The sequence below is a fragment of the Lepidothrix coronata genome, unplaced genomic scaffold, assembly GCF_001604755.1.
Source record: "Lepidothrix coronata isolate B3197 unplaced genomic scaffold, Lepidothrix_coronata-1.0 Scaffold22, whole genome shotgun sequence".
Classification (NCBI taxonomy): domain Eukaryota; kingdom Metazoa; phylum Chordata; class Aves; order Passeriformes; family Pipridae; genus Lepidothrix; species Lepidothrix coronata.
Window position 1 is genome coordinate 6669657 of NW_016690202.1, and position 25785 is coordinate 6695441.

The 25785-nt window shown below is 38.7% G+C and overlaps 1 protein-coding gene across 4 annotated transcripts in view; it reads left to right on the forward strand.

Moving 5' to 3' along the window:
* Positions 1–479: 479 nt before the first annotated feature.
* UHRF2 (ubiquitin like with PHD and ring finger domains 2) overlaps positions 480–25785 on the forward strand; it is a 77235-nt gene continuing 51929 nt past the window's right edge. For 2 of the 4 annotated variants that reach the window (XM_017808123.1, XM_017808126.1), the window contains exons 1-3: positions 483–670; positions 13663–13905; positions 17628–17890. In XM_017808123.1, coding sequence (XP_017663612.1) covers positions 518–670; positions 13663–13905; positions 17628–17890 — 659 coding nt within the window. In that variant the 5' untranslated portion in view covers positions 483–517. Of the gene's footprint in view, positions 671–13662; positions 13906–17627; positions 17891–25785 lie in introns of all 4 variants that reach the window. The other 2 variants (XM_017808127.1, XM_017808125.1) reach the window with 2 other exon arrangements.

Below are 25785 nucleotides of genomic sequence, written 5' to 3' on the forward strand. Positions count from 1 at the left end.
GGGCCGCGGTGCGGAGCGCGCGCGACGGGTGGAGGCGTGGCGGTGCCGCGCGCCCGCCTCGCGCCCCCCGCCCCCGCCCCGCCGTGTTGTCTCCGCGCGGCCGCGGCCGGCGGCTCTCGCGAGAGCGGCGTTGGCGCCGTGACCTCCATGTGAGCGCGGCGGCGCTCCCGGTAAACACTGCCCGGGCCGGGCCATGGCTCCCGCCGCCTCCCCATAGCTCTGCCCGCCGCCTCCCGCGCCGCCTCGGCGGGATCGGGGAGCGCCGCGGGAGCCGCTCAGCTCCCTTCCCTCTCCCGCGCCCCGCCGAGCGGGGCCGGCGGCTCGGATTGCGGCGGGAGTGTCGCGCCCGTTCAGCGGGGTTTGAAATTCCTGCCCTGCCGAGACGAACAAAGAGCGGGAGAGCTCCCGGACCCCTCCCCTGCAGTCCCACGCCGCCTGCGCTCACCCGCGGAGCGGCCCCCAGCCCCTGCTCCGGGCCCTGCTCCCGTGCCCGTGGCCGGCCGGGCGGGCGGGCACCATGTGGATCCAGGTCCGCACGATCGACGGCACCGAGACCCAGACCATCGACGACCTGAGCCGCCTCACCAAGATCGAGTGCCTACGGGAGAAGATCCAGGAGACCTTCCGCGTGAGCCCCGACCGCCAGCGCCTCTTCTACCGGGGCAAGCAGGTGAGGCGGGAGTTGCCATGCCCGGGCGGACCCTCTGCGGTCACCGCTTGTCCCGGATCCGGCTCTGTGCGTCGCGGGGGTCCCCGTCTCTACCCATGTGCCGTCCTGTGGCTCCCGCTTTTGTTTACTCCCCGGCCTGGGAGAGGGGGGGAGCGGGAGCCCCCCCGACAGGCTGCTCCGGGACCCCGCGCCCCCCCTTTCTAGCGGAGGGAGTAAAAACGCGAGGGAGTAAATCCCCCCTCCGTGTGCCAGCGAGGGCCCTTTGTGTGTTTATTTTCCCACCTGAGCGACTGGAGGCTCCTCCCCCGACCCCCGCCTTCATCCTGCCCAAGTGACAGGGTGGCCGGAGGGATGCGGGGGAAGGAGGGAGCTGCGCCCTCCCGGTGTCCCCCGCCCCGCCGCAGCCTCGGCCGGGCAGGGCGGGAAGCGGGCGGATCGCGAGCGGTTTCCACGGAAAACGCCGCTCCGGGTCCGCACGTGGCGGGGCGGGGAGAGGCGGCGGCGCGGGGTTAATTTCGCGGGCACGAGTCGTGATCCGCGGGTATCCTGGGTTGGTGAGCCCCCGTGTGTCCCGGGCAGGATCGGGGAGGCTGCTGGGGGTCCGGAGAGGCGCTTCGTCTCGAGCGGGGCAGCCCGGTGTAGCAGGGGTGACTGTCTGGAAGCGTTCTGTGAGCTGGTACTTCCGCTGCCCTCCTGTGCTGAATACAGTTTTTTCCGAATAGGTCGCCTCAGGCTGTAACTTTGTTGCTGAAGGGTGTAACCTTTGAAGCTGCGTTACATAAACTAAGTGCTCGGTGCTGGAGTTGTGAAAATGAGGCTCAGCTATTACCTGGCACGAAAGGCACCGGATGTGTCACTGGGAAAGTGACTCTTGAAATGCATCTTCATAGACCAGATGAGTGTTGTAGTGTTTACCTAAGCTGAGTAATACAGGGCAGTGGGATTTCTGCCACAAAAGAGATAAAGCGTGTATCTTTACAAATAAGGGGAAAAAACTTAGGAAATACAAATTTAAATGTTGACCAGTAGGCAAGCATTAGCAGCTGGATGGTAAGGCTAGATTGTGAATCCAATAGCAAATGACTATATTTTTGCATTCTACAAGTTGCTGAGGGTGAGAGTGGTGTTGGAGGACAGGTCTGTAAAGAACACTCAGGACAATTGCATGTTTCTCCGATGGGGCCCAATCAAGGAACATCCCAGTCTTGAAGTTGTGTGATGTGTGCTGGCACATCTCTTTGAGTGCAGAGGTTGGTGTGGAACACAGGGAAGATGAGCCTGTAATGAGTTGTACTTTTCTGTGTAGTCTGAAAGTGGCCAGACCAATTAGCATGAACATATTAGTTAACAGATGTCTCTTGCTTAAGAAAATGCAGTAGTGAAATTTCCTACATGAGCAGCATTTGTGAGTATAGTACTTAGTATATATCCAATTTAGGACACAGCTGGGATTATGTTCAGTGAAGAGTTAGGAAGTTCTTTTTTATAGTTTCACTCCTCATAAATGCCCATTTTTTTGCAGTTACCATAATTAATTCTGAAATTTCTTTGTTGATCATGGGTTGCTTTTCTGTTTCCATGGTGCTTGTAAGTAGAAAAAAGGTCAGAAGGGTTGCTCTTGCACAAGTAAAACTGGATGTTGAGAGACGTGAGCAAAGGAAACTGTAAACAACTTCAAGTCTCTCAGGGCTGCGATAAAATAAATCGAAATAAAAAAGGGCACTTCAATTAAATATGAGGTGAACAGAAAGCAATATATTGAGGTGGAAACTTGAAAAAACCTGGAGATTGCTGCATGTGTTGTAAAAAATATTATCTGAGCCAAAGTCTTTTCTTATTTGGTTAACACTCAACATGGTTAAATCTGTACAGTCTGCTAGTAGAACCATGAGTTTACTGCTGCATACTGCTTACTGTAGGCTCTCTAGAAGTACTCAGATCTTGCAGGTGGTGGGAAGACTGACTATGTGATGACGTTCTAAAAATAGGAGGAATGTGAGGTTATAAGGATGTAGGAACCTAAGTGAGTCACCATTTATGGGCTGAATTTTGACATCATTGGGCTCTTAGCTTGAAGTAGAGAACAGCTTCAACTAACATTTTGGGCTGGAGCCATTACTTTGCAGTTCTTCATGAGTGTCCATGTCCAGTTAATGTAGTTTATGTGGTATAGTGTGATTTGCTGTTGTCTGATCTTCAAACACATATGCAAGAATGTAAGCGGGCAGTACATCACATGCCTGTTCTTAAGGGCTAAAATACCCTAGAACTGCTGGACAAAACTTAGTGTTGTGATTAATGTAGTACTTTGTATTACTGTTGTGGTGTTTGTTTTTTTTCTTTTTTTTTTTCTTGTAAAACCCAGAAAAAACACTACTTTATTGAATAGGCTGGTGTCTGTTTTTTAACTTTTACTGCAGTTCACATGTGGAAGTGAAGATTGAGCCAGATAGTATTACCGTATAACATGGTCTGGTCTGTGAGGACATCCTGGACTCTCTGGGATCCACATTTCTGCAGAGCTGAGTAACTGTAGATTGAGGTAGAACTTTCTGAGGAAAGGGAGTAGTAATGTTTGTATAGTTCTTTAGTGTGCTGCAATAACCTAGTCTGCAGTTAGCCACAGAAGTCTGCTGAACATTAAAACCTGCAGTGATGTCTCTTACTTTCTTTCTTGAAGAAGGTGGATAGTTGTCTGGAATGATTTTCTTGGAGGGCCACAGATATTTCCTTATGCTTGAATAAAACATATTCTAACCTTGCTCCACCACTGACTATTCATATCTAATGCTTTTTCAATGTTATTTGTTAACTCTGAGTAAAGTGGTAAATTACAATGCATTGTGTGGAGGTTTCTTAGAGAAATTCAGAAAAGCAAGATAAGACAAGCTGACTTCCAGCAGCATATTCTCTCTCCTAACTGGAAAAACCTATGAAGCTGCTCTTGATGAGAAGTTCTCAGTTTATTCAAGAAAGTGAAGGAGATATCTTGGCATTTTGACCTACCAGACCAGATTTCTATAGAATCAAGTTATATTTATTTCAGGATTTCTAGCTTTCAGTTACAATGATGGAAAAATAGAGCAGTAAAAATACATTGAAGTTTAAATTTAAACTTACCAGAGAGCTTAAGGGGTATTAATACCTACTTATGTTTTGCACAGAACTTAACATGCACCATTTTGTACTTTAGCAATACTGGTTGTTTGTGGAAGGTAAAAACTAATGTCTTGTGTTGGCTTTTTTTCATCACCCCATCCCATCTCACTGGAATTCGAATTCAGTGAAAACTTGTAAATGGCTGTTGTTAAAAAAAAAAAATCTCAATACCTTTTCCATAGTGCTTACTAGAGTTGGGGAAAAACAGGACATTGGACACCAAAGGTTTCTTTGTCAGTATATGTAAGAGGAAGTGAACTGAAACTGCTTTTGAAGCCATTAATCTTGTTGGTGAGGAAACCACTCCTAACCTGTTTCGTGGATGTTGTGGTTTAACCCCAGCTGGAGATGAAAATACCATGCTCAGTCACTGCCCCACCAGCAGGATTGGAAAGAGAATTGAAAGGATAAAAGCTAGAAAACTTGTGGGTTGAGATAAAGACAGTTTAATAGGCAAAGCAAAAGCCATACACACAAGCAAAGAAAAATAGGGAATTAATTCACAGCTTCCCATGGGCAGACAGGTGTTCAGCCATCTTCAGGAGAGCAGGGCCCCACAACATGTAACAGTTGCTTGTGAAGGCAAATGCCATTACTCCAAACCTCCCCCTTCCTCCTTCTTCCCCCCAGCTTTATATACTGAGCATGACGTCATTGGTCTGGAATATCCCTTTGGTCAGTTTAGATCACCTCCCCTGGCTGTGTCTCCTCACAATGTCCCGTGCACCTCCACCTTCCTTGCCAGTGTGGCAGTATGAAAAGCAGAAAAGGCCCTGGTTCTGTGCAAGCACTGCTCAGCAATAACAGAAACATATCTATATTGTCAACCCAAATCCAAAACACAGCCCCACACCAACCACTGTGAAGAAAGTTAACTCTACTCCAGCCAAAACCAGCACAATGGGAGACTGAAATCAGCAGGTGGAAGTGAGAGTACTGAAGCTGTTTATTTACTTGATATGAAAGTTGCTGCAAATCAGGCCTACTTCAGTAGAAGAAATTTAGCTCTGCTTTTAGGCACAAAAATATGTGGTAGTACGCACCGTGTTACTTAGCCATGCAAGTTTACTGTTAAGTATAGTTTCTCAGACCCATGCTGTAATGCCCAAGTGTTTAAGGTTTTGTTTCTGTAAAATTTAACTGAAACATTAGAGGGGTAGGAGGAGTGGAGGACCTTTTTTTTGCATGAGAGCATCCTTGTGATAAAGTAGCTTCAGTGAGACACAGTTAAAAATCTGGCAGTAGGGTATGCTTTTATTAGACAAGACCTCTTTAGCTTCTGGGGACCTGGGCTGGCACATGAGTTATGGATAGAATATCGTGTGAGTTCAAGCTTCCAAGCTTCGGGTTTGTAAACTGCGTTTTTAAGTGCTTCTTAATATCTACAGCTTGGATGAATTTCCAGAACGATAGAAGAGCTTTACTCCTGGAGTATTTCACTCAAGAATGGGAGTGCTAAACCTATTCATAGAACAACTGAGTTTCTTAACACGGACTCTTTCCAGCTTTATTTTGTCTGGAAAATTGTAAACATTTTCAGCTGAAGCTGTCCAAACCCCATCTGCTTCAGACAGAAATCTGGGATGAGAAATCTTCAGCTGGAGCAGTTAAGTTTTATATTTCAGAGAAATAGTTTGAAGAAGTCTTAAAAGGGAAGTGATTACCATTCTTTGAAGCTGGTAACAAGTTGCTCTGTAGTGTGAGGAGAGTTATCTGGAGTCTTCAGGGCAGATACAATCATATTGCTTTCCAAAATTCTTGACACATTCATAGTGTATACTTGGAACTTATATGGCATTAGGTTTAGTAGCCCTATGAGTGAGGGTTTTTTATATGATTGCAGAAGTTGTTTACTAAAATCATCTTCCGGTTAAATTTTTAATGTAAAACTAATAATGCAATTTACCATTCCTTGATATGATTATCTTTGTTATTCAGAGCACCTAAACAAACTGAAGGAAAAGCACAAGCATGGGTCAAAACAGAATACTTTGTACTGTTTTGCATGTATTACTTAAGTATTAGGAACTTGGAAAAACATCACATAAGCTCTAAGAAATTAGAGCCAACTAGATTTTATGGCCATTTTTCACAGAATATGCTGAGTTGGAAGGGACCCACCATGATCATCGAGTCCAGCTCTTAGCCTTTCACAGCACATCCCCAAGAGTCACACCGTGTGCCTGAGTGTCACACATACATGTAATTTGGTTAGGATAATTTGGTACCTGTACTTTTAAAATTAATATGGAAGTTCTTGGAAAATGAGGTGGATTTTTTTTTTTTTAAATTAGAAAGGACTCTACAAACCCTTAGATGCAGAACAGACCTGATGGAAGGCCTACACTGACACTACATAATGAGGATTTCCTATGATGGAATATGATCAGATGTTGATATCAATAATATTGATAGAAGTTATCAGAGGATTCTCTTTTTAAAAGCTATTAACTGAATCTCTATTCCTATGATTTAACAGTAAAATTATGTAAAAATATACTTGGTTATTGACTTTTTGGTTTTGGCTTTGGGGTTTTTTTTTTTTAGATTTTTCTTGTTGATTATGGAAGCTTGATAATAACCAGTTCTTCATTACAGGTGTCCTTACGAGCTGCAGATAGTCATTTGCTCTCACTGGCACCACTTGCTGAAGTTCAGTTGCCTGTGCTATAGAAGCCCATACCATCATACAGGAGGTACTTGACCCCTCTCATCTAATCAGCACAGAGATGGATGAGTCTTTCCATGCTTCTGAGGATTTCAGTCCAGTTTTATATTTTGACATGCCCTTTTTTTTTTTTTTTGTGAAAGTATCAGGTAATCCTAAATATCATCCAGAAGACACCATGAACTTTTATTTACCTAATTAGAAGGTTCCTGAGAACACAGAAAGAAGAGAAACCTTGCTGTTTTAACTTCAAGCTAAAAATTAACGAGCAGATGTTCCTTTAATGGGATTTAGAGTTGTGTCCAAGAAGAAAATATCATATCTAAATTAAATTTTTTTTTCCTGTATCTCACCCAGTAATAAAAGGATAAATAATCTTCAAAACATGAACTGCTTTTTAAAAAGTTTAACGTGGAAGAGGTGCAGACTTGAACCCTGCTTGAGACTGAGAATGGCTACCTTCACCATGATCTTCTGATAAAGTAAAGAAGTTCTTTTCTTACATCTCTTGACTTTCAGCTCTTTTTTGTTGGCACTAATCTTGTACACTGGAATCTATTTTGGATTGTATTTATTCCTGATTAAAAAGTAAAATATGTTGGTACCACCTGTACACTTTGTAAATAATTTTGTAGAAATGGTGTAAAACCCACTTGTTTATTGGAGAATGTGGCCTTAAAATGTGGACTTTTGTCCATAATTTTAGTTACAGAACTTCAGGAAAAGTGTGAATTTCTTCTTGAGGGAGCTGGTCTTGTTGATTGAGTACAAAGATGACTAATATACATTTTGTCATGGTTTTTGTACTGAGATTGATGTGTAATTACAGACAGTGTCAGCAACAAGATTCTGTAATTTCTTCCTAGGTTGTGTGGGATTTTATAGCATGCCAGACTTCCTCTTTGTGTGGAGAGTTGAACAAGCACAGCAAATCCACAATGTAGTGTGATCAAACTCTTTGGTTGTAACAGAATTTGTAGAAAAGCCTTTCTTAGAATATTCTTCCATCCCTAGGAGTTCCCTTTGCTGTATGCTTTCTACTGAGACTGTGGGATTCTCTGTTAGAATATGGTACCTACCTAAAATACAGTTTATTGACAGTAAGTCATTTGATACTACTAAGATTGCCTTTTTTTTATGTCCAGGGCAGGTTGTTAGCTGTTGTGTAACATGCATAAGTTGTCAAAATGGGGCATATTCTCTGATATGAAGACTAGTTTGTCCTACCGCGTTCATGTGATTTTTGATGGCATCTTGTCTTCAGATGTTCTTGTAGGCTACTCTGAAATGTGCACTCTTGTGGCAAAAAATCAACAGAAATGAGTGTCATTTGGACTGTATTTTCCAGACACCAATAACTTCTTTGATTAGTGTTTTACGAAGTGTTGTGGCCTGTCTGTATTCTGTTCTGGAGGGACGTGGATCTAGACACTTGGACAACTTGGTTGTCCAGATGATTCACCTACATGAGTGCTGAAGAGAGAGAACAAAGACAGAGCAATAATTTTATTTTTTAATTAATAAATTTTCCTTCTTGAAATGAGGCAATAATCTGTCATTTGTGTCTGTTTATTTTTAACAGCAAGCCATGAAATCCAAACCAGGATAAAAAGCACTAATAAGGATAACTTAGGAATTCTTTTTTGTTTCTGATGGTGCCCTAGGGTTTCTTTTTTTTTTTTTTTTCCCAAGTCAGATAGACATTTATTTCCTATTTAGGAAAGTAAATCTTTATTGTAGTTAGTTTCTGTATGAGAGTAATTGGTGTTGCTGTCTAGTTTGTATTAGAATCTTTGCTAAAGCCAGCAGCAATAAAGAAGGGAGAGTTAGGAGAAAACATTCAGGAGTACCATTGTGAACAGTATGAACAGGGTGTCCTTATGACTAGACAGGATATATGTAAAAACCTCATTTAAAATGTGGAGAAAGTATAATGAAGCCTGTACTTGAGAACCAGTCTGCCTTAGACATGTGAGAAGGAGCCACTAAACCTCATAGATGTGGAGTCTTTGCTTAAAGATGTTTGCATTTTTATCCTCTTAATATAACAGATTGTCTGAGGAGTTTTATTGTTCAGGGCCAGGAATATCTTTTTGGACCCTCAACAGTTACTGCTACATCACTCAAAAACTGTCATTGATGGCATCAGAACTGCCCCATGTGCAAGAATATAGGATGTTTAAGTGGAATCATCACCAGACAGAGCAGCCTGTATTTTTTGACAGAGCAGCCTGTATGAGGCTTGTAACAGGTAGTATTGAAACTACAGTTGCTTGAGAAGGAAGAGGATCTCCTGGAGTTGCAAACGCTTGAAGACAGCACATATTAAATGTCCCAATTCATATAAAGACAGTAACTTTCTTTTTGTGGTTGTCTACTAGGTCCTCTTTTATTTAACCTTTGTCTCTGTTGCGGCTGAGGAAACTGTACTTCCTTGGGAAACAATTCCAGTACACAGTTATTGTAAAAACCTGACAACATGCCTAGTACTTTGAATGTGGTTAATACATGAATTTGAATATCCTGGAATCCTGAAGCATTCTTTTCAAATACAAGTTTTTCATGTGAAATAAAAATACTTTTCGGGTTCTCTTTCAGCTTTGAAAGTGTAAACAAACTGAGCACACTCTGAAACTGGCTGAAGTCCTTAAGCGAAGGGTGCAGTGTTGTGCAGTAAAGGTTATTAAAGTTTTCTTGTTCTGTATTGGTCCCATTGCCCAGAACTCACTTATTACATACTGGTAAGCTGATTTTGAATTTTCAGTTAGGCTTTTCATTACTAGATGCTGGTTAGAGATGTGTTGGAATGCTTCTGTGGAATTCAATTCCAACAGCCTTCCTGCAGGCAAAAAAGCTTAGTTTTGTACATCAGTCTTGAGATAGGAAATACCAGTAATTATAGAAGTCCACATTGCTTGCATAAATGAGTACCCTGATGGAAGTTATAGGTTCTGGATTTCTTCAGACTAACTTACCCTCTGGATAACTCCTGTAATCAACTCTTAACCAAGGTTCTCTACTGAACTTGAGCTCAAAGCTCTTTACCCTTGTGCATTTCCTGTTCAGTTTGCAGGATGCGTGTAATGCCTATGCAGAATAAAAGATTGGTGCTGCTTAACTTTTCATCGTATTTTGCTAATTAAAGAACTCACCTGCATTCATTATGGTTTCTTTCATCTCTATTGCTAGATACAGGCATTGCTCTAGTTCTTGGAAAAGATACCCTCAGAAGATGCTTAAAGGCACACTTTCATAAGTGATTAAATATCTTGATTGTCAAGTGGAATGGCTGGATTAAGGTGACCCAGGGACTTATGCTTCTGGATCACACATTAAGATAATAACAGTAGGTAATGTGTTCTTACAGGAATTATTATGTGCTTTCTTGAGAGGTCTCTCTACAAGCTGTATAACCCATAATGAACTGTGCTTCTGCTGGGACTTTTAGTTAATGTGATAATAATTGGGGAATTACTTGCCAGGCTTAATTTTTTTCCCTCAGGTAATGCAGTGTCATACCACATTCTGCATGATCGTTCATGTTTGCGTGAGTGCAGCTTCTACATACTTTTAAAGTAGTTTTTTGGCTTGACGTTATAAGATGATTCTTCTAATAGTGGTAGTAGGTAGGTATCACTTCCAGTATTGCATTGCTACAGCTGCTCTCGTGTAGGAGAGTAAGCAGTGTTGTCTTACCTTTAAGTATCTATAGCAACCTTTTTTAGGAATATTTTGAAATTGGTAGTGTCTGTAACATATGATGGTAAGAGTACATTTGAAAGATGTAATCCGTTTCTCTACTTGTATTTAGAATAATGAAAGACTGTTAGATACAGTAAAGCTAGCTGCTCTTTAGTGCCATTTCATTCAGAATATGTTAATGAAGCCTCAGGGGCTTTTGAAGCATACCAGTCATTAAGAGGAAGAAAAACTGAAAGTAAAATCTACTGCTAAGGGAACAAACGCATCTTCTTGTAATGACAGGAGGATCAGAAGAGCTAGCAAAATTTTGTAAATGAAGTTGCCTGTTCAGTTATTTTTGCTTTAGTACATGTTCTAATCACTCATTAAGAAATCATAACTGACTTGAATGAGATTGATTATCTGGTAATTGCGTGATTACTTTCTTTTCTCATTTGCATGTATAAACTTGTGAATGACAATTGTCCTTAAATGCTTAGTGAATGATTAAGCAACCATGTAATGTTTGTTTCTTTTCTTTTAATACACCCACCAGGCAAACGTATTTTCAGGGAATTTTAGTATCTTTACGCAGCAGAATGAGATGAAATTCTTTATTGTAATTCAAGAAAGAACATCTTATAGTTCCGCTTTCCTTCTGTATGGAATGGATTTCTTTAAACACTGTTTTCCAATTTTGTTATTCAAACGATTTCAATTGTCAGTGATGCAGTAATGCTAGATATAGGTATACTTGCAGATTCACACCTTAGTTCTTGCAAGGCAAAAAGCATGTGAACTTGATTCTGCTTATTGAGTTTCTATGTTCTCTCCTTTGTTTCTAGAAGCTGACACTGTTGCAGTGTCCTTGGCTTGGTCTAAATTTATACAGTTGCTCATACTGGAGAACATACTTTTTGCTCATATTGTAAACAGGTGCTCTTTCCCTGTCATGTTGCCAAACACTACAAACTGCCTTGTGAAGTGTGTAATCTTATCTTTATTACAGTGCTTTTAGACTTAAGTGTAACTTCACTAGTCATAGAATGACTATTTTGGTGTCACAAAATATTCTTGAAAGAATACAGATGATAAAAACAGAGGAAAAAACTTGTGATCACAGAATCATGGAACAGTTGGGTTGGAAGGGACCTTAAAGATCATCTAGTTCCAAACTCCCTGCCATGAGCAGGAACACTTTCCACTAGACCAGGTTGCTCAGTCTTTTTTTTTTTTTGCCTCTAATGCTAATAGGGAGGATTTAGTTTTGTATTGGATATATAACTTATTCTGCAGTCATTACTGAATGGTGTATTATTTCAAGGTGATTATTTGTTTTTGTTTTGGGTTTGTTTGTACTCTAAATATAAGAATAGCACTTTAAACTTAAAACGGTGAAAATGCAAACCTCTTTTGGTATGGAAAGCCCCCAGTCTTCTTGTAGGGCTGCAAGAGCGCTTCTGTCACCTTTGTTAAAGACTTTTCAAAGGGATAGAAATGTATAATATATGACATGGTGTGACAGAAAAAGTTGCTTGAACTTCTTAAGTAGCGTGCTCCTCAGTATGAAGACCTAAGCCTACAGGTCCTGGCATATGATGTGGTGTTGGTAGTCACCTGTAGAATCACAGTTGCTGGAGGTTTCCCCTCTAAGGCTTGCACTCCTCTAATAATTACAGCCTGAAAATCTTCAGTACAGTTTTGTATGCTATGTGTTGAACTGGTTTGAAAACAGTCAGCATTACAAGGTTTGTTCCTGTAGCTGTTGACCAGACAGCTGTGTCAGCTTCAATTACTTTGAAACAAGCTGTGAGTTCTCCTGTTTGTAGATGCGGTTGTATGTGGGTACAATTGTTATCAGCAGTAAAGAGAGTAATTTTTTTTTCACACGGATCTTAGATTTGTGGAGGAAGAACTGATTAATTTTTGACTGTCAGCTGTCCCCTGCCCCTTAGAGCTGCTTGAGAAAGCAGAGGGGATGGAGGAAGAAATATGCATTCCACTTTTGTCTATCCTGAGATCATTTGAATGTTAGAGAAAACATTCAAATTAACATTAATGAGAAACTTGAGAATTCCTTCTTTATTTTTTTCTGTTCCTTCCTGCTCCCAGCTTTTTCTTGTCGTACTGATACTACCTATAAGCTCATGAAAACAGTTCTGTTTGGAAAGATTCATGAAACATCAAGTTGTATTGAAAGTAGCAACTATTCTTGGAAAAAGGGTAGATAATTTTTTTGTTGCAAAAGTAGTTTGTAAAGATGTGGGAGTTTTTTAAGTCATGCATGTTCTTCTCCCAGTGCCTCATGAAGTAAAGTGTAATACTAGTTTCGATATCTCAAAGCATTGTATTGTACTCTTAGGTGAATCAAATCTCTACTTCAAAGATCCTGTAGGTCACTGAGTGTTTAACTGAGCAAAGTAGCAGTGATCAGTACTCCCTGTATTTCTTTCCTAACTCACAACTTGTCATTTCCTTGGTATAAGTTTCTTAGCTTAATTGTACATAGATGAGATCATCAGGTAAAACAAAGATAATAGCAGGTATCTTAAAGCTGTGCAGAGTGGGTCCAAAAATAATGTTTAGTAACCGTGTTCTAGGGATGATTTAAAATGTCTACTACTATTTATATTCTGATGTTCTGCAGGATCGAATTGCATCTGGAATATAGTGGGGCCTGATGTATGAAGTTGTTTGAGGGAGTGCTACACCGTGTGTGTTTTTTGGTTTTATAGTAGTTTTATACTTTATAGGTTTTTATAATAGTTTTAAACTGACTGATTAAAAGACTTGATTTCAAATTCAGTCTTGTTTTGATCTTGGGGTGGGGGCTAGGGGGATGGGGAACTTGGCTAAATCTGGAATAAGTATGTTTTCGAATGCTCTCAGTTTAGGAGGTTTCTTTTCATGAAGGCCAATACCTATTTTTGTTTTTGCTTCCCTTTAGGTGTAGTTTCTCTTGCGCAACACTTTGAGATTTTACAGTTTTGAAAAGTAAATGGAGTTGTATGAGCATTAATTTTTTATAGGTAGATGTTTTATGTAAGAAATAGTTTGCAAAATACTAGGGAAGTGTCAGGGTACTGCCTTGCTTTCTAGAAAAGCTTTAGAAAGAGGGAATTGTGAAATTGCATAGCTGAAATGCTTAGAACACAATTATTAATTTAAAACTTCTCACATATTTTTATATTTCCTGTCTATGTTATGTAAGTGACAATATGAGTTCTACCTGTTTCTTTAAAAGAAAATCACTGCATTATACATAGTTAAAAAGTCCAAAGTCTGTAAAGATGTCTATTTGTAGTTTTAAGCCTTCCTTGATGAGAGTTTGTTTTTGGATGTACCGAAGACTTAAGTTTTTATTTACCTGTAATAAATGACTTGTCTCTTCTGGTCTGTACAATTAATGCCCGTAAAAGGAAGATTTGCAAACTACTTACGTACCTTAAGGTGGAATTTTACAAGTACACATTTCTTTTGACAGCTAGAAGATGGACACACTTTATTTGACTACAATGTTGGACTAAATGACATAGTACAGCTTTTGATACGTTCTGAATCTGAAGCTCCTACTGCTGCTTCTGTGACAGATCAAGATGGAGAAGTCAATCCTTGTGCTGTTTCCAACTGCAAGAACAAAGCGAAAAAAAAAAATAGTGGATCACCCAGTCAGCCATCTACATCATCTCGCTCATTCCTCATAGATCCTGGCATTGGACTGTACAAGGTATGTACAAACTTTAAAAGCTGGAAACTTGCCTCACTCTTTTGGATTTGATTTTATTGTTAAAAAAGTTAGTTTTATTATTTAAAGGATTGTAACCTCATTGCTTTCTTTTATGATTTAATAATTCTCCAGTTTGTCTTAAATGAAATTAACTTCATTTAAACTAAGTCGTGCAGAGTCATGAGGGTGTCCCTGTACCACTCACGTTTCAAGAGAGTTCACAAACTCTGACACATTGTGTTCTCCAAAATATGTTCTCCAGAAAGTTTAGAGTAGCTGTGAAACAAATACTTTTTTGTGGACAGAAGAAGCTAATAAAGAAAATATGTGTAGGAGTGTAGCTTTCCCCCTTCTTTTTTTCTTCAAGCTTGCCAAATAATTGGTTTAATACTAGTGGTTCAGTGCTGCATTAGAATGAGATAATCTCTGGAAATACACAGTTTCTTTAAGCTGTATGTGATGTGGTGATTCCTCTCTTAATGTAGGGTTTTTAGGAATCACATATGTAGTATTCATTTAGTTTTGTACCTCATTTAATTTTTTTGTATTATCACGTAGGATTACATCAGACTACCAGAAGTTTAATTTAAACAGAAAATGGGCAGTTTCCAGATTGCTAGCTTATTGGACATTTAGTATGTGTATATGTATGTGTCTATGTATGTCTATGGTAGCAATTCACCTCCTGTTTGGATGTTTCTTTAGATAAGACATAGCCATAACAGTAATTATTTTGCTGGAAAATGTCCACAATTGCAGAGAAGGAATAGAAGGTTGAGGCTGTGGTAAATTGGCAGACTTGCCTTAAATTGTTGAAGAACTGAGGAGACTGGCTGAGAAAACAAGTTGGGCCTCTTGCTTATCTTGTGCCTCATTACTTGTGAATTGATTACTTTTTCAGCCAACTGTATGTTTTCTATATAGAGAGAGAAAAATTAAGGGTATAGCCATTGCATTTTTCCTATTTGTAGATAACAGTATGAATGTGTAGAGGATTTCAGTATTAGAAAACTTTGAAGAATGTATTTTTAGCCACTTTTGTAGTTCAAAGGTAGTAAAGTTGTTTAATAAAAGTCAGTAGAAAACACCATAAACTAAGCTATGTTAGATGGCTAAACAGATTGATATATTTAATCATTTTCCATTTTCTTGTTTGTCAGATAATAAGGAATTGTTTAGTTATGGGAAGAAGTAGTTTGTACAGCTTCTGTCTGAGGGAAGTCCTGTGCCTCACTGGATCTTTATTCAGAGCTAGACTCAAGAAAATACCTGTTACTTACTCTATGTTATGGATAGTCGCAGCCTCTGTACCATGCTCTCTCTTTCTGATTTCAACTACCAAAAGGAAAGATAGCCTGTATGGGACCTATAATGAAAAAAAAAAAGATAAGTTCATATTGGAAGTAAATTTTAATAATAATTAAATTATTGTTAGATGGTTAAAATAGTGATTTAAACAGAATTCCATTGTATATTATGTAAATTAGAATGCTTTAGGTTGTTTTTTATTCCAGTTGTACCTGATGTCTGTTATTTATATGTGCTCTGAAGGACTAGTAGCAGGGTGGAATTATGTTCAAACTCCTGTTCCTTATTACTAAGACTGAAAATCATTAGTAGTATCTCATTTAAGAACTGGGGGGCCGTCTCAAGGTGAACTTGGCATCTGTGAAGGACACTGCCTTGGCTAAGCAATGGCCAAAAGGAGGAGTACAAGACAAGTTGCAAGAGAGGAGTTACAGTAACACTGCTTGGGCATGCAGGAATGATGTTAAAAAAACTAGAGCTCATTCAGAAGCCATGTGCATGTTTCCCCTTCTCATATGGTCTTCATAACTTTCCTTCCAAAAAACTCTGACTGTAGTAAAAAAAGTTTAACTGAAGAACACTAGCTTGGAATAAAAACCACACAAACTGAATCTATAATTAAAATCAGTGTTTGTTTAGTACTGTCTGTAAAGAGCTACTGATAAAACAGTTCTTAAACAAGACACTTCTAACTCAAAATACTTGTCTTATGTGCCTCAGTGGTCTGTGGTAATCATTACTTGCCTTTATTCTTTACAAGGGTGGGAAGTATGTTTTGCAACTGTTCACGTAAGATTACAGAAGCATGCATTGAAGAGGAATGATTAAGGGAGTTTGCACTAATTTATGATTTTATTCTACTTTTTTTGTTGTTTTGGTGGTTTTGTTTGTTTGGTTTGTTTTGTTTTGTTCTGGATCTGGTAATGATGATTTTTGACTTTGCTAACATGGTTTCTCTGGCACTTCCATAACTGGTTGCAAGAAGCAGAAGCAGATGAAGGAATCTTTACTGGTGTGTATCTTGTTCAACTGTGTTTTGGAGGAGAGGAACTAAAGCTCCCCTTTTGAGCTACAACTTATTCAAACACATAAGGTTGTGTAGGGATGCCTTCAAGAGAGTTCCTTCTAGAAGTGCCAGAATCCACTGATTATGTTTAAAATAGATTCACAGATTTAAAATGAGGCTGCCCTTCTCTGATTTGTTTGTTATGTGGCTGAAATTGTCATTCTGGTAAAAAGCTGTACTTTGAATACTGTACATTGTAAGAAAGAATAAGAAAATACATGTCCATGCATATATTTTACATGGGTAGAAAAATAAAACCTTGAGTTTTGGAAGTTATTTTAGGAAGAGGAATGGAAAAAACTCAAGAAGTATTGCTTTCTTGGGATAAACTTGTTAGCTCAAACTGCTGTCTATTTTGCTTTCCAGTACCTAAGGGCTGATTCACCCTAAATGTTAGAATGTTTTTGTGTTTGTTCCTGTGAAAATATAATAAGATTATTCAGATCTTAGAAACTAGCCTTTGGGGTTTCTAAGAGTGAGTATCTGTCTGGTATGATGTTGGTACTTGACGAAGAGTAGAGCTTAAACCATATACATGCACGTGTCTCATAGTGTTTATTAAAGATATTTTCTGTGGTATGGGTGTGCAGTAGTTCTGTTGTAATCATTTTTTTATACTCGGTGTACTTTTGAAGTATTTTAAAAATCTTTTCTTTCAGTGTTCTCAGTATTATTAAAGGAACATCTGTTTAATTGGCTGAAGACTTCAGAAAGTTAAATGTGATTTAGAATAAAAATGGTTTGGTTGCCAGTAAATTAATACCGGTAGTACTTGTGAGTACAGAAGGGAGAAATTCTTGAGATAGTTTCATTTCTTACAGTGATAACATTTTGGCTGACTGTGTGGGCAACCTTGTTAGACTTGTTTCATCTCTCTCCTTGAGTCTTTATTGGTTAAAAAAAATCATGCAGGCCAGAAGGGTAGAAGGTTAAATAATAATTCCAAGTTGAAGGCTCAGGGAAGTCTGTAAACTGCTGGGTTGTGAGATAGTATTTTGATGCTCTATGTGCTTGTTTTAGCCATAAAGAACAAATGGTGAAACAAGAGGAAAGTATAATGACAGATCAAGTTAATTTTCAGGTTTGGAGGGAAAAACAGAAGAAAATTAGCCTTGCTTTTTAAAATTACATACAGATTATACTAGATTTCAATGAAGGAAGAGTAATAAAATACTCAAAGTGTAAATGAAAGTATTCATGACTGCATATTCCTTGAACTTGCTTAAGCTCAACTGGTTATTATATTTGATTGTTTTATAAACAGTAGCACAGTAAGTTGACTGATTTATTTTTCTTAATTGGAAGTATATAAAATAAGCATTAATTCATTATTTGATTTTCCTTTTAGATAAATGAATTGGTGGATGCCCGTGATGTCAGCATTGGAGCCTGGTTTGAAGCTCATATAGAAAATGTTACCCGAGCAACAAAGGGACATAAGAATGGTAAAGCTCAAGGGAAGAGTGGTAACACTTACAAAAGGACTAATGGAAACTTAAATCAAGATCATTCTAGAGAAAATGCAAATAATTTGGACAGTACACCATCCACATCTTATTCAGACTGTATGGACACTGGTGAAGAAGCTATTTATCATATCAAGTACGATGAGTAAGTGCTCCTGATACTATTTTGAGGACATCACGTATTGTTATTTGGTTTGTATAAACCAAGAATTTCTTGAAGAAGCTTGGAGTCAAAGAAAGCAAGTTCAATATTGCAACCAAGGAAAAAAATACTAAAAAATTTTTAACACTTTTCAGTTGGATGTGGCAAATCCATTGGGAGTAATGATATTTTTCATCCCTAAATACTGTAAAGTATTAGTTTTCTGTCTCTATGAAACTTAAAATATATCCTTTCTCTATAAGAAAAAAAAACTTTATAACCAAATTTTGAATATGGCTTTCTCCAAGTAAAGTGTTGTTTTAATTTTTTAAATTATTTCTTATGTATATTGAATTTCTCTTAGTGGAGCTGAAGAAGAACTCCCATTAGGGCAAATTTTGTTACTTGATTTGGATTAACTTTATTTCAGATATAACAGTTGTGCACAAAATTACAGATCTACGCATACAGTAGAGATTTGTAATCAAGAACTTTGTGACTGAGGGCTTGAAGTTGATTCTTAAATGGAGAGAGGGCATTAAGGGCGGGTTTTTTTCAGTGTTTGATTTTTTTTTTTTCCCTTCTAGTAATAACAAATTCTAAAGCCTGCAATAGGTAGATGGGAAGTCCTAAGTTTGGAAGGATTCTGTATTTATGAACAGGTTTTGCACCACTTCATTTGCTTGAGAAATCGTTCAGATCTTGGTTTTTAGTAATACGTGTTAAAGCAATAATTTACATTTCTAAACAAATAAAAATTTGAATGAGTTGAGTATTTTTAATTTTCGATACTGAGATTAGTAAAAATACTGCAGTTTGTGCAATGTAGCATGCAGGTAGAAGGATGCAAAGTATGTTCAGTATTAACTAAACCTAGATTTCCAAAATAAGTTTTTAGAGCAGCTATTCCAACTTCACCTATTTTAATATGTAGCTCTGAGAGCACTTTTTTTTTCCTTTGACTAGTAATAGATACAATTTAATGCATTTTTTTTTTGACTCTATGCTGAGTTCAGGGTCCATATCTGTGACTGTATAAGCTCTCTACTTAAAATGTTAGAGAATTAAAAAGGTGGAAATAAAAATGCAAATATGTCATTGAATATTACAAGAAATACTTGAAAATAACTAGTCAACTATTATGACCAAAATGAAAATATTTTTTCTTGAAATTACATGTCTGTTGTGGTGTGATTTGAAAGACCTGGCTTTAAGATTACTCAATTTTACAGTACTGTGGATATATGTAAGTTAGCAGTGAGCAAACATTTCTGAGAAAGTGTTTTTAACTGTTGCAATGAAGTTATGTTATTTTTTTGTAGATGCTATTATTTTTCATGAGTTAAAAGTACAGAAGTAGAAAAAGTTTCAGAACATTTCTGATTTTTCTTTGGCCTAGTCTTACTAAAGAAAAAGAAGATTGACCTCTGTTTATGTGTATTTCAGGATCTAGCTACTCCCTTTTGGTGGAAACAAGTCTTTTTTTGCTCTTACAATAAGGTTATGTGAATATATACAGTACATACTTAGACAACAGAATTAGATAAGGCACAAAAGCATAATGTGGCAAGATAGCCACAATTAAGCTGATCAGTCTAAGGTATTGGAACTCAGAGCTTTTGGAAAGAAAACCTGTTGGAAAGTGAAACTTATACATTTATCAGTGATTGGGCTTTTGGTGGATGTTACTGATACAAATATTTCAGGGTCTCACTTTTTTTTTCTTTCAGCATGCACATTCTTATGGTAGCTACATACGTGCTCATACCGCTTTGTTTTCATACATTAGTGTTTACCTCTTTGATGTCTGTAGACAACATGTGTATCCTGCCACCTTTATGCTTGATGTGGATAAATAGGGAGGTCATAGTGTGCTTTGCCACACAGTCAGTCATTTTCTGCTCTAGAAACTAATTAATTTGTCTCTTCACTCCTGTTCTTCTAGGTTCGTATTTTACTGTGAGTACTATCTTCTGCACAGTTACCTGTGCCTGGGTGTTTTGTTTTTCAGGTGTGGAATGTTAATTTTGCTGCCAGATGTACTTGGCTTTCTCTATCCTTGCTGTGTTGTTTTGGAGAAGCTCTTTTCCCTTTTATCTCTCAGGGGTGATGGTTCTCATGGGTAGCATAGTTTCAGCTCTGTTTTTCCTGCAACAAGTATATGCTTACATGACATCAAAACACTCTACATTATCTGAAACAGAATAAAAACTACTTACGAATGCAAGACCCAAGACTGGTTCCTGTAAAGCCATCAAAATTACTTTAATACATTGGAAGGACTATGTGTCAGAGGTGGACACGGGTACACAATTTCTCAAATCATAACTGGTGCTCCTTTGTCTGTTACATCTTTCCAGTTTGGAAGGAAAAAAACCATGGAAAAGAAGGTTACAGTTGAGGGATAGGTCACCTGTAATGCATTGAATTTGTCTACTCCAGCCCCCCTGTGTTACTACACTCCTATGTCACTGTGTTCTCCTAGAGCAGCTCTTCTTAAAAGGTGAAGCAGGACTTTCTTCTTAAGTGAGAAAGCTGACTTCAGCAGTAATAATGACCAGTCTTCTCGAGCGAAGATTTGGGAAAGGTCATTAACCCTTCGAGCCTGCGCAGTGGATTTTTTAGGTGAGACACAGCGTGCGCTGAACTGAGCCCACCCTTTAATCCTGAGGTTCATCTGCCGGGGCCGAGCAAGCTTGGACAGTGGCAGTGAGGTCCCCAGGACGTAGGTTTGTTTAGAGTGACCTTCTCTTAGATGGATTGCCTTACAGGGCTGACGAGCTCCATCTGCCCGGGGACTTCAGCAGTAGTGTTGCTAGATTTACATATCACAGGTCCTCTGCAGAACTTGAACACGTTGGTATGCAGTCTTAGATTTCATAAAAGTGTGCCTCCTCTGAGGGGCTGAGTTTTCATTTGTTCCTCTTTCCACTTCTTGTTTAAATTGTATGGTTACACACTGCACCCTGGGCTGTATGTCTAGTATTTAACTACATTGCTGCAGTTGTTGTAAGGCCCACATATTTCTGCAGAGATCGTTCTTCTTAGAGAAACCCTAAGGCCATTGGGAGGAACAGAACTTCTCAGTTTCAAATTAAACTGGAGTCACAGTTCTTGATAAGCTCCAAGATTTAAAAGACTTGTGGTGCTTGTTTAAGAGCCTTATTTATCTTCATCAGTGAGGAGAGCGAAGTATCAGTTTTATCAGTGCTGACCTTCAGGCAGTACCAAATTGCTTGGCGATTTGTGGCTATGTAATTTCTGCCTGACAGAACATCTCCTTTCAGTTTCTGAATGCAGCTTTTTCCCTGGAGGCAGCATTGTTTGCAAGTGTTTTTGAGTTTCTGTCAGTGTCATCTTTGCCTTCTGACACTTTATTCACTGTATTTCCATTTCACCTTTGCAGTTTTGGGTATCACAAAGAGCCATTAAAAACTTTGAAGTTTCATACAATGCTAAAATACATTACTTTCTTCCGCTCCCAACAACTGACTTTGAATACAGAAGAAGTGAACCTGCCTTAAAAAGAAGAAAGCCAAATCCTCGGACTTGTGATGAATCCAACACATGCTTAGATCTTAAAGTTAACTGAGATGACTGTAGATAGTCTCCACCACAGCTTGCTTAAGAATCACTTTCAAATCAGAAACTGGACATTTCGATAGTTCCATAAGCAAATGTCTACAGTGCTGTGTCATATGAAAGTTTGCCCTTTCCTCTTAACTTACTCTATTTCATTTCTGTTGCTGGTGTAGCACTGGTTGTAGTCTAGTTAGTTTCGGGGAGACAGTGCTCATTCAGGGAGACAGTTCTCATTCTGGAAGTGTTAGCTTCTTGATCATTAACTTTTCCTTGAAATAGTGGAAAGACTTATGGATTTACAACAAATAATGTCTTTTCCTTCCTTTTCCTTTTAAAGTAATTTGTATTAAAGGCTTTTCATTTAAGAAGGCTTTCATTGGTCGTGACAGGAAGGTTGGATGTTTCTACTGCATGAGAAATGTCAGTATACCTACCTGTATAGATTTAATATAACTCAAGTGTAGGTAACTTTTTTCAGGACCATTGTGTTAGGCTGGTGATATTGCCCCTCGGGTTTTATAACAGTAAACAGGGAAGTTTAATTTAAACCATGAGGTAGTTGTGCTATGTCATAAGTACACTGTTATTTTTTTTCGGGGGAAACTAGGTACTTCTATTTACTTCATGCTTAATGTGAGCTGTGGAGTGATGTCCTTGGAACTCTTTCAGATCTGAAAGTAGTCTGAGGTCTCTCTGTTTTTCAGCCCAAGAGATTATGGTTCCAGTCTGTGTCAATTCTGTGTAGGATGTGTGTCGGATGTTTTTATCATCTGTAGAATTTGGTAGGATGTCTTTGATGATGTCTGAAAAGCAATGTGAGGTAGGATGCACTGTAACTGAATTACATGCCCAGCCTGATTCTGGCAATTTTGGTAGCCAGATGACCATAACTGTTAGTGAGGATTTTGAAAAGCTTTATCAAGTTCCTAGATCTATACAGGTGGGAGTTAAGAGTATTTCTAATAGCAGATTTATTAAGAGTTGATTCCCCTCCCTCCCCCTTCTCCCCTAGTAGTTCTTAGTTTTTCATTTTACTAAAAATGACTGCCTTCTTGGCTAACAGGAAGACTTTAACAGGATGGATTCAAGTTTCCAAGTACCTTAGGGTTCTTGTTGTCCATTAGTGTTGGTCTTCAAAGAGAAGCCTTGCTAACTTTCTGTTGTCTGATGGATCTTAAGGACTATTACATGAATCCTTGCTTCCATATGAACCGACTTTTAGTTGGTTTCCCAGGCTTCTCTCCTTGCACTTTACTGAAGGTAATGTTTCTTCTGGGTTTGGTGAAAATCCTCTGGTATATGAGGGATACTCATATGCGGAAAATTGATAGTTCATGTTAATCTTCAGAGCTTGTGGCAACTAGCTTGTGACTTCAGTTGTTCAGCAAGGTGACTTCCATGATTTCCTTCTCTTCTATAAGGAGAATGACAGCCTGCATGTGGGTTTCAGCTTATGGGGGGGAGGGTAGGGTTAATATTACAAGGTTTTTTGGGGATCTAGTTTAGATTTTGTCTTAAAGTAAAATTCAGCCTACTTCTGATTTTGTTTAGGAAACTATTTTTCCTACATGCTTTTTAAGTTGTGTAGGTTTTCCTAAGATGGATAGAATAGGCATCATCCAACTTGCTTTGGACCTGTTACTTCAGGTGGTTCCTGTATCATCTCTGGTGCTAGCTGGATGTTCAGAGGATACAGTGATCTTGGAGATGGTCTGAGTGGATGCTGGTAATTTGGAAATATGTGGCAAGACTCCTAAGATAGAGCTTAAGTTGTGATACACTTTTAATTCCTACATTGTTAAAGAATGCCAACATTATGGATATCTGTAGAACATTAGTTCTGCCTATTACTCGTGTTTAGAAACTACGCTGTCCTTGGATGCAATTCTACAGAAATTACTGCATAACGAAGAAATCAGAAGCCCACTCTGTCCAAACTGTGCATGGGGAGCTACTGACTGTGCTTGTAGACTGATGTGTAGGTAGTTTTGAGAGCTACTTAAAAGCAACTGATTTCTCTGAGGTATCATATCCTTGTGCATGTGTGTGTTCATCATTTATGTGTCCTGGAACCTGTATGCTTTTGGGTTTTTGAAGCTGAGTAGAACCAACAGCTCTCTTGTGCAGACAAAACAGTCAGCTTTGAATGGGGTGAACTTCGTTGCACATAGCCTGGCAAAGCAGGCATGGTCAGGAATGTAGCTTTCCTAGAGTGATACTCTTGTTTGCATTCTGGGTGTGCTGACACTTGTTTCTTGTAGACGACTCTGTTAGGTAGTTGCTGCTAGTGGTGTATTCACACCTAATCCCTGTGCCAGAAATGTAGGGCAGGAAGAACAGGAAGAGGAGAATGTGTGTAAATCTATGCCAGTTACAGAGGCAATTTTGTTTTCATAATAAACCTGAGCAATGCATTCCTAAAGAATTAAATTACTGATGGGTAGTCCATTTCATTTTTCAGCATGAAGGATTAAGAACAGCATCAGCTTTCATTGGTATCTAGTAAGACCGATGTTTGTGCGTTCTGTCTTACGTTGCTGCTATTGTTGCATCTAAATAAAAACCGTGGTGTGTTATGTATGCTTTTATCAGATATTATTGCTTATTAGGAGCTGTAGTTCTCAAAAATAAATTCACTTACTGTTCTAAACTCCATGGACCATTTAACAAAAAGACATTCCTTACGCCAAAGAGATTACAGCCTGCTTTGAAGGTAAAGGAACATAAGAATATGCCATTACCATACCTGTAAGGCTCAATCAGTATGTCTCCCTCATTAGCCATTCAGTCTTCCATAAGGTGTGTAAAATGTCATAAAAAAGAACATTATTGTGGAAAATGCTGCATTAATTATAGACACTCAAAACATAAATAGAGCCCAGGAAAATATCAGTGTACGTGGTAGCTTATAATAGAAGTGGAATGATCACAGTGACCCAGGACACCTGTTTGACTCTTGTATTCGTAAGTGTAAACTGAACTAATTCAGTTGTTATCAGTCTGTCAGTGGTAGCTTTCATTTTGAGATGGAAGATTTAAGGCTGTTAAACACTATGAAAATTATTTGACCCGTCAGCTCAATATTCCTGTTTTCATTTTTGTTTCTGCTTCTGCCTGAGAAGCTCTTGTAAGATTGGCTGTCTTTTTTACCATTTTTAGCTTATTTGCTTCTGAAATGTTTGAGTGATGTAAAGGGCACAGGTCCTAGTGTGAGCTGAAAATGGTACAAATATAGGAACTTTGGCAACAACTTTATTTAGACAGGTGGGAAACAATGCAAGACAAAAAAGTATTTAGGAGGAAAAATGTTTGAGAGGGAGGAGAACCACTTCCCAGTGAAGGCTTAAGGTATGACTGATCATCAGTTTTATAAAAGGAGGACACAAAATTAAAGAAAACTCTTAAGGTATTTTATTTGAAAGACTGATAGCCTGGCACTCTTAAATGCTCTGTCCTGCTGTAACCAGTAGCATTACCAAAAGTCTTGCCTATTTCGGTTGAGTTTCATTTGTCATTTGTAGTCCAGACTGTCATTAACCTTTGAAAAATAATGTATTTGTATACAATTCTGCATTTTCATTTAAAGTGCACACACACACACACACACACACACAAACATACACATGCTCACATGTTAAGAAAATTAGAATTTCACTGTGTTGCCACAGAGGTTAAAAATAGAGTCATCCTGCATGGCTTTGTAAGTAACATGCAAGACGCAGTCTCATAATTGGACAGCACAATATTTTGAGACAATGAGAAGAAAAGTTCTAAGTACTACCTAAATAACTCTGAAAAATAATTGCTTTCCTCTTGAAAGTTACTCCCTAGCTGAAAAGATCAGCAAGAGGATAATATTGTTAAACTTGTTATTACTTTCTCAAGGAATGGTTTGAATATTAGACTTGCTTAACAGGTCCATTTTTCTGGATGCTTTTAATGTGAAATGTTTAGATAAAGTTAGTAGGCTGGGATTAAATAGAATGTATCTGACAAGTCACACAGGTGAAAATACCGATAAATTGATTTTTGGAGACCAAATGACACGGGCCATTCTCAGATGAGGTGGCCCCTGCTTCTTTCTCTTACTTTGCTTCCCAACAAAGCATGTACAAAAATGTACATGCTTCCCATGTACATCTGATAGTGAAGCTGCAATTAGTTTAGTGGTTGAGTGACTGTACAATAAAGTGCTCTTGTTTCCAAATATAAAAACTATAAAAAACTGTATCTAAAAACTAGTGTCCACTAAGTGAAAATTACTGGTTTTTAAGTCACAGATCCAATCAAATAAATTTGCCCAGTGGGGCAGAACA